This window comes from Colobus angolensis, unplaced genomic scaffold (genome assembly GCF_000951035.1).
Source record: "Colobus angolensis palliatus isolate OR3802 unplaced genomic scaffold, Cang.pa_1.0 Scaffold749, whole genome shotgun sequence".
NCBI lineage: Eukaryota > Metazoa > Chordata > Mammalia > Primates > Cercopithecidae > Colobus > Colobus angolensis.
The window spans coordinates 56342-65640 of NW_012121254.1; the positions used below are offsets into that span (position 1 = coordinate 56342).

The following is a 9299-nucleotide window of genomic DNA, read 5'->3' on the forward strand; positions in this document are numbered from 1 at the left end:
GGTTTCACCATGTTAACCAGGATGGTCTTGATCTCCTGACCTCGTGATCCACCTGCCTCGGCCTCCCAAAGTGCTGGGATTACAGGCGTGAGCCACTGCGCCCAGCCTTTATTTTTTTTAAAGACAGGGTCTTGCTATGTCGCCCAGGCTGGTCTTGAACTCCTGGGCTCAAACATTCCTCCCACGTCAGCCTCCCAAGTAGCTGGGATTACAGGTGCCTGCCACTGCACCTGGCTTGTGAGGCTAGGATTTGGAATGTAGGTTAAGAAAATTCATTTCTGGCTGAGTGTGGTGGCTCCTGCCTATAATCCCAGCACTTGGGGAGGCTGAGGTGGGTAGATCACTTGAGGTCAGGAGTTTGATACCAGCCTGGCCAACATGGCAAAACCCTGTCTTTACTAAAAATACAAAAATTAGCTGGGCCTGGTGGCACCTGCCTGTTTTCCCAGCTACTTGGGAGGCTGAGGTAGGAGAATTGCTTGAACCCAGAAGGTGGAGGTTGCAGTGAGCGCCAAGATCATGCCACTGTACTCCAACCTGGGTGACAGAGCAAGACTACTGGGTGACAGAGCCAAAAAAAAAAAAAAAAAAAAAGGAAGTTCATTTCAGTGATTGTATATAAAAGAATTTCAAGTCAGGCCAGGTGCAGTGGCTCACAACTATAATCCCAGCACTTTGGGAGGCTGAGTGGAGGCGGATCACCTGAGGTCAGGAGTTAAAGACCAGCCTGGCCAACATGCTGAAACCCTGTGTCTACAAAAGTACAAAAATTAGCGAGGCATGATGGCAGGTGTGTGTAATCCCAGCTACTCAGGATGCCGAGGCAGAAGAATCACTTGAACCTGGGAGGTGAAGGTTGCAGTGAGCTGAGATCATGCCATTACATTGCAGCCTGGGAGAGAGAGAGCAAGACTCCACCTCAAAAAAAAAAAAAGAATTTCAAGTTAGAAAAGATGGTGAAGAAAACTCTCTTTCTGCCCCATTTCTGCTCCAGTCTCTGGCAGAGCCTCCTCTCTGACCATTTCTCCTGGTGGGATGAGGGAGTGTAGCTCTCTCCAGCCCAGGAGGTTTCCAGGAGAGCTCCAGATCCTCCTGCCTAAAGCTGATCCTGGCCGTGGCTTGGAGATGGCCACCTCCATCTGCCAGTCACCACCAGAAACCCTGGAGGCATTTGCGGTTCCTCCCTCCCTCCTCCTGCTTGTCCAGGGAGCCACCAGCTTCTGCATGTCCCCTGCTCCGTGAACAGGCAGCTCCGCTCCTGCACTTGTCACACTGGCCGGCAGGTCCCCTCTCTGTTGCCAGTGTTGCTGCCTCACGCTCCTGGGAGGGCACTCCAGCCCATCTTCCTGTGCATCTGCTCTCTTCGGGTCCGGGGATGTTACTTCCGTATCCCTCAGCCACCTCAAAGCCTGGTGCTCTCAGGCTGAGGCACACAGTTCTTGGACTGGCATTCAAGGCTCTTGCCTGATCTGACCCCTCACTTCCCTTCCACCCAAAGCCCATGCCATGTTGTCTTCTGGAGTCTACCCACAGCTTGCCCCCAGGCTCACAGCCTGCTGCTTCATGCTTATGTCTCTCTGCTCCTGTTTTTCAGCTGCCTGAAGTCTTTTCACGTTGACTAGCTGATTCTCATTCAGACTAAGCCCAAATGCCACCTCTTACAAGGAGCCTTCCCAGGCCACCCCATGCATAAGCACACCCCACTCTCCAGCTGTTAAGAGCCCTTTGCAGAGTTTCCAGTCTTAAGAATGCCGAAATGGTTTGTGTCTGTGCTGGTTCTGCACCAGCCAGGGTGTCCTTGGAAGGCAGAGCTGGGCCCGGCACAGAAGCAGCACCTGCTGGATGTCTGTGAAACTGACACGAGCTTCCTCTGTGCCCAGATCTCACTAGGGGAAGGACTCATCACAGCTGGGGCCCAGCTGGTGGAGCTGGACTTAAGTGACAATGCGTTTGGGCCCGATGGTGTGCAGGGCTTCGAGGCCCTGCTCAAGAGCTCAGCCTGCTTCACCCTGCACGAACTCAAGCTCAACAACTGTGGTATGGGCATCGGTGGCGGCAAGGTGGGTGTGACAGCCCTCTCCCCCGCAGAGTCCCCTGGTCCATCTACATCCGTCTGATATATGTGCCCTGGCCCTTGGCCACCACCATCTGGGATGGTCAGCCGTTGTTTTCAAAAGAGAAAGGCCTCAAAGGCAGCAGCCTGTGGCCGAAGGGTAGAGGCATCCATGAGGGTGGGGTTGCCAAGCAACCATCCCAAGTTCTTGGGTTGGCTTGGCAACGCAGGGGGAGTGCCGCTGTGTACCTGCTCCAGCCTGCTGGCTCTGCAAAACTCAGGGCTTGGGGCATCCCTACACTCACTGTACCCACAGAGCAGCTGGTAGAGCCTGGCACGCAGGCGGAGGAGGGAGCCTGAAAAGAGGAGCATCCGCTCAGGGAGGCACTGTCACAGCTCACCTTTATTCCTGGACAGGGCCTTGCTCCCGGGGTGAGGGGGGCATCCCCCAGGCAAGGTCAGTGTAGAGCTTCACGTTGGGCTGGTCAGTGTAGAGTGGAGCTTCTTTGCTTCCCAGAACCTGCATCGAGGGCAGCCTGCGTGTTACTCTCTTCCAACTCCATCCCAGTGCCTTTAGACCCAGGGTTGGAGAACGCTGAGTGCCAGGCTACAACCACTGCACACACTTTCTAACCAAAGGGAGAAAAGGGCACTGGGAACTAACAGCAGTTGGGGACATCTTATTTGAATATGCAATACTTTAACTTTTCCCACCCACACTGAAAGGTGGGTGGTGCCATCCCCATTTTTCCACATGACTCAGCATAAGCTTAGAAAGGTGGGTGGAGTGGATCACGTAGCTAGTGCAGTGAGGCCCATGGAGCCCCAGGCTGAGGAGCTGGAGTGGCCTACCCTGCAGAGGGTGCCTGTGGCCCTCGGCCTGATGTGAGGGTGAGCAGGGGCAGGCTCTGTGCCTTAGACAGCCCTCCCCCAGGTCCACTTGGGCAGTAAGCTGTCCCTGTGTTAAGATATAAAAATGCGCCGGGCACGGTGGTGCAGTGGCTCATGCCTGTAATTCCAACACTTTGGGAGGCCGAGGCGGGTGGATCACCTGAGGTCAGGAGTTCAAGACCAGCCTGGCCAACATGGTGAAACTCGACTAAAAATACAAAAATTAGCTGGGCGTGGTGGCAGGCACCTGTAGTCCCAGCTACTCAGGAGGCTGAGGCAGGAGAATTGCTTGACCCGGGAGGTGGAGGTTGCAGTGAGCTGAGATGGTACCACTGCACTCCAGCATAGGTAACAAGAGCGAAATTCTGTCTCAAAAAAAAAAAAAGATATAAAAATGTTCGCATCAGCACAGAAAGCAGGTGCAGCCCAACCTAGAATGAGTGGGATATGCTGGGAGAGCCAGAGACTCTATTCTAGCAAAATGCTTCAGTTTTCCTTCCATTACTTCCCTTCTCCATCCAGCAGTGTCTGGAAACTGAGGCTAAGGGAGCTTTCCTACTAGCCAGGGGTTGTCTGTCCTGTCCTGTACTTGCAGTGGGATGAGTTGGGGAATGAGTTTTGAACCCCAGGGCCAGAGGGCCTCCTAGGCAGACAGGCCCACCGTGGAGTTTGATTAATGATTCTCTGTGCCTCGGACCACTAATTTGATTAGGTCTTTGGGTCTTGGCCTTGCCAACCTGTGCCTCTTGGGAGCTCAGACGCCGTAGTCTGGGTGTCTAACCAAAGCCTGCAGGTCCTTTGGAATCCCTTTGGAATCTTGTTCTTCTGGACAGTGTGTTTGGTGTGGTTTCTGCGCCATGCACCACGAGAATAAGAGGGCCCAGAGGAGTCGACGGGGCAAGAGGCGTGGCCCTGTGCTTGGGAACTCTCCATACCCAAGTTGGACTCCTGCAGGAGCTAAGGCCCTCACCATGTGGCCTCCAAGGAATTGGGGAGAATGAGGGTGACCTAGCCGTCAGCTGCTGCTGCTGAGGAGCTTCCTCAGAGGCTGGTCTTTGGCAGAAGTTTGATGCCTCTACCCTGAGTGTGTACATGATCCACCATCACCACCGTGGAGTCAGGCAGGTGCTGGCTCTTCTGTTCCTCAAGGACGGCTATGTGCAGTGTCATGCCAGGATTAGGCCAACCTACCCGCCATGTGTGGCTTTGCTAAATATTCACTGGGTGACCTTGGCCGATTCACTCACCTCTCAGAGCCTCAGCTTCCTCATCTGTAAAGTATGGCCAATCCTGCCTGCCTCCTCCCAGGCTAGTGTTGAGGTTGAAACGAGAAAATATGCCGAGGGTGCCCAGGCCTTAGCAGGTGCTCTGCAAACGTCAGGTGTTCTGTAAATCTCACTTCTCTCTTGGTGCACTCGCTCATGATTCTTCTGTGTCGCATTTACCATGGGCTCTGATTCCCATCTGTCAGTCTCCATTTTTCAGTGCTTCGCCTATTGGTGTAACCAGGGTAGAAGCTACTTCCTGGCACCACACCAGGGACAGGACAAGCTGGGTGTTAGGTTTTTACTGCCAACAGGCAAGCCCCTACTGTGCCTGGCCAGCGTAGGTACAGGCATGTATCAGACAGGTCCTTCTGGACCGTGGACTTGGCAGCTGGCTCCCTTGGACGTTGTGGTGCGTGGAAGAGAAGCTGGAAGATTTGGGCTCTGGTCCAGAGTCCACCACTTGTTTATTGACCATAAGAAAGTCTCCGTTCCCCTTACCCTGAGTTTCTTCAGCTGGGAAACAGGAGTCATGATTTTCCCACCTAGCAGAGGGCCGTAGCCCTCCCCTGGACCTGGCTGAAAGTTCGTCCCCTCCATGTGGTCTCTCCCTTTCCTCAGTCTCCGAAGTGAAGCTAAACCTCTCAGGCTGGTGTGACACAGCATTAGATGTAAAAACCTTTTGTAAACTGAAGTGCTGGGCACATGGAAGGTGTGACTGTTGTGCTGTTAGCAGTCCTGTAACCCCCGGCCTGCACCGGTGGGTGGCGTGTGATGTTGAAGAGCAGTTCAGTGGCAGTGGCTGCCCCACTGGGAGAAGGGGCTCCTGCCCATGGCCTGGGCCCCTTGCCTTTCCCCACAGATCCTGGCTGCAGCTCTGACTGAGTGTCACCGGAAATCCAGTGCCCAAGGCAAGCCTCTGGCCCTGAAGGTCTTCGTGGCTGGCAGAAACCGTCTGGAGAACGATGGCGCCACTGCCTTGGCAGAAGCTTTTAGGGTGAGTGGTTTCTTTCCATCCTGCCCCCGTGACCCTGAGGTGCACTTGGTGTAGTAGGCTGACAGTCCTGGATGCGAATCCCTGGCTGGCACTCAGCCGAGAGACCTGGGGCGTCACGTGCCCCCTCCAAGCCTGTTAGCCCATCTGAAAATGGGCCAGGATTCCTGTCATGCATTTCTGGAAAGGTGTGTGACTGCTCCCTCAGGTAAGCCAGCAGCAGCCCCCTGCGGGACTTCAGGCCAGGCAGGCCACTCTGACCAAGGAGTGTCATCTGCCAGGCTCAGAAGTGGTGAAATGAGATGGCGGGAGTACTGACAGTAGCCTGGCCCAGCCCCTGGTGTGGGGCACAGAGAAGGAACATAGCAGACTTCCCAAGACAGGGAGACAGTCAGGGGCATCCACAGGGCTCAGGGGCCAGATGAGGTGCTCTCAGGTGACCTTGTCCCCGCTCTTCTTCCACTCTCCTCTCCCCATCCCCCCAGGACATTGCTGAGTCCCCGACTGCAAGTGCCAGCAGAAGGCCACATTTGCCCCTAACAGGACTGAAAACTTTGGGGTCTATCTCCCTCTTCTCTTTTTTGTTTTTTGGGGTTTTTTTGAGGCAGTCTCATTCTGTCACCTACGCTGGAGTGCAGTGGCACGATCTTGGCTCACTGCAGTCTCCACCGCCCAGGTTCAAGCAGTTCTGCCTTAGCCTCCCGAGTAGCTGGAATTACAGGCACCTACCACCACACCTGGCTAATTTTTGTATTTTTATTAGAGACAGGGTTTTACCATGTTGGCCAGGTGGTCTTGAACTCCTGACCTCAAGTGATCTGCCCACCTGGGTCTCCCAAAGTGCTGGGATTACAGGCGTGAGCCACCACGCCCAGCCCCTCTTGTCTTCATTTAAATGTTTTCTTCAGCAAACAGTATCCTAGGAGCATTGCTTGTACCGGCCGGAATGGCACCTACTGTCCTGCCTGCCCACAGAGCCTGCCTGTAGACACCCCTTGCCTGCTTCAGTGCCAAGTGAACACCATAGAAATCTGCCTTGTGTCTCCCACACCCTGGCTGCAGGGGAGCCCCCGCTGCCTCCTCAAGCTGGAGGGGGGCCTCGCTGCCATCCTTGGACCCCTCCCTGCCCTCAGCCTGCTGTCCTCAGTGCACTAGGAGTAGGGGGTGTGCGTGGTTGTGCTGAGCCTTCATAGGTGTCCTCTGGTGGGCTTCGAATGGGGGTTCTTAATCCCCTCCAGTCTGTGGATAGAATTCAGGGGTCTGTGAACATGGATGAGGAAAAAACAACATCATTATTTATCCCTAACATAGCTAAAGTATGTAGTGTGACTTTTGATCATGAATGTAGACAATAAACCTCACAGCATTAGAAAGGCCTGTGAATAACCCACATAACAAACAAGCACATGTAGCCCCTGAACCAAACAAAAAACTTATTGAGACAGGGTCTCACTCTGTGGCCAGGCTGGAGTGCACCAGTAGCAATCTCGGCCCTCTGCAGTTTCAGCTTCCCAGGCTCAAATGATCCTCCCACCTCAGTCTTCCGATTAGCTGGGACTACAGGTGCACCCCACCATGTTAATTTTTGTATTTACTTAGTAGAGATGGGGTTTCACCATGTTAACCAGGCTGGTCTCAAACTCCTGACCTCCGATAATCCACCCATCTTGGCCTCCTAAAGTGCTGGGATTATAGGCATAAGCCACTGTGCTCAGCCTAAAATTTTTTAAAAAATAAATAAAGGACAGGTGCGGTGGCTCATGACTGTAATCCCAGCACTGTGGGAGGCTGAGGCAGGCAGATCATGAGGTCAGGAGATTGACATCATTCTGGCTAACACGGTGAAACTTTGTCTCTACTAAAAATACAAACAAATTAGCTGGGTGTGGTGGCAGGTGCCTGTTGTCCCAGCTATTGGGGAGGCTGAGGCAGGAGAATGGTGTGAACCTGGGAGGCAGAGCTTGCAGTGAGCCAAGATCTCACCACTGCACTCCAGCCTGGGCGACTGAGCGAGACTGTCTTATAAATAAATAAATAAATAAATAGAAAATCTTGTGACTTTATCCCCAGTGGAAATCACAGATATTTCATGTGAAGTTATAATTATTGCTGATATATAGAAATATTTCTCACTACATCAAAATTACAGTAATAGCAAACCCACCCCTAGATCTTACTTAGTGCATTAACAAGAAGTTTGTGGCTGGACGCGGTGGCTCACTCCTGTAATCCCACCACTTTAAGAGGCTGAGGCAGGTGGATCATGAGGTCAGGAGATCAAGACCATCCTGGTTAACACTGTGAAACCCCATCTCTACTAAAAATACAAAAACAAAAAACTAGCCGGGCGAGGTAGCGGGCGCCTGTAGTCCCAGCTACTTGGGAGGCTGAGGCTGGAGAATGGCGTGAACCCGGGAGGTGGAGCTTTCAGTGAGCCGAGATCCGCGCCACTGCGCTCCAGCCTGGGCGACAGAGCGAGACTCCATCTCAAAAAAGAAGAAGTTTGTATATCACTACAGCACGTGTTTGGAGTTTTTTCCTAAATGTTTTGATAACTGTTCTGAGTTGATTTCCTTTGTAATTTTTTTTTTTTTTTTTTTTGAGACGTCTTGCTCTGTCACCTGGGCTGGAGTGCGGTGGCGTGATCTCGGCTCACTGCAAGCTCTGCCTCCCAGGTTCATGCCATTCTCCTGCCTCAGCCTCCCGAGTTGCTGGGACTACAGGCGCCCGCCACCTCGCCCGGCTAATTTTTTGTATTTTTTTAGTAGAGACGGGGTTTCACCGTGTTAGCCAGGATGGTCTCGATCTCCTGACCTCGTGATCCGCCCGTCTCGGCCTCCCAAAGTGCTGGGATTACAGGCTTGAGCCGCCGCGCCCGGCGATTTCCTTTGTAATTCTGTATAATTTATCTTAAAATTTTAAAAAACATTTTTTGCGGAGGGGACCCAGGGGCTTCACCAGACAGCCTGAAGGGTTCATGGCACAGAAAATAGTAAGAAGGCCTGACCTGGAGTGTGCCTCAGTTGGCCTTCCTGTATTTATTTGTGGACCACCTGCTACCCCCATCACCCCATGCTTCACTGAGCACCCGAGGACAGCAGAAGGCTCCTTGGCACAGTTATGCCGGGCCTACCCTCAGTCCTGGGTCACAGTGGAGACTGGGACATGGCCCTCTCCTCCAAAGCTCAGGGGCTGATGGGGTGCAGATGGAATATAGACTTTGAATGTAGGCAGGGTGAGGACCACCATGATAGAGGAGGGACCAGGTGCTCCGGGAGCACAGAGGAAGAGCACCGGACTCTGGCTGGGGGAATCAGAAAGCCTTCCTGGGAGAGGAGGTGACCAAAACAAGAGCCCTAGAACGCATAGGAGTTAGCCTGTCAAGAAAGTGCTGACCGGCCGGGTGTGGTGGCTCACGCCTGTAATCCCAGCCACTTTGAGAGGCCGAGGACGCTGGATCACCAGAGGTCAGGAGTTCAAGACCAGCCTGGCCAACATGGTGAAACCCCATCTCTACTAAACATACAAAATTAGATGTGGTGGTATGTGCCTGTAATCCCAGCTACTCAGGAGGCTGAGGCAGGAGAATCACTTGAACTCAGGAGGCGGAGGTTGCAGTGAGCCAAGATCATGCCACTGCACTCCAGCCTGGGCGACAGAATGAGACTCCATCTCAAAAAAAGAAAAAAAATAAAAATAAAATAAGTAGATAGAGTGTTCCAGGCAGAGAGAATGGGTATCAAAATGCCAGGCTGCGATAGGGCTGCGTGGCCCAGGGAAGAGCCCCCTCATCCCCAGAGAGGGACACGCCATGTCGAAGGGGTTATGTTGTGTAGGTGGGTGGGGTAGGAGGCCCCAAGAAAGAAAGGTCACATGGAGCTGTGTCATCCAGAGAAGGGCCGTGAGTGACTGCCCACCACAGCCAGGGTCCCCTCTGTGCAGAAGATACCAGACTGAGAACAAGAAATCAACCTACCAGGCCGGGCGTGGTGGCTCAAGCCTGTAATCCCAGCACTTTGGGAGGCCGAGACGGGTGTATCACGAGGTCAGGAGATCGAGACCATCCTGGTTAACACTGTGAAACCCCATCTCTACT

The 9299-nt window shown here is 53.3% G+C and overlaps 1 protein-coding gene across 1 annotated transcript in view; it reads left to right on the forward strand.

Annotated features, from left to right (window-relative positions):
• The window catches only part of RANGAP1 (Ran GTPase activating protein 1), a 38523-nt gene that overhangs the window by 14455 nt on the left and 14769 nt on the right, over nucleotides 1–9299 (forward strand). Inside the window, exons 3-4 of the mRNA XM_011927787.1 lie at nucleotides 1881–2060; nucleotides 5072–5206. Of these exons, the coding sequence (XP_011783177.1) occupies nucleotides 1881–2060; nucleotides 5072–5206 (315 nt within the window). The remainder of the gene's footprint in view (nucleotides 1–1880; nucleotides 2061–5071; nucleotides 5207–9299) is intronic.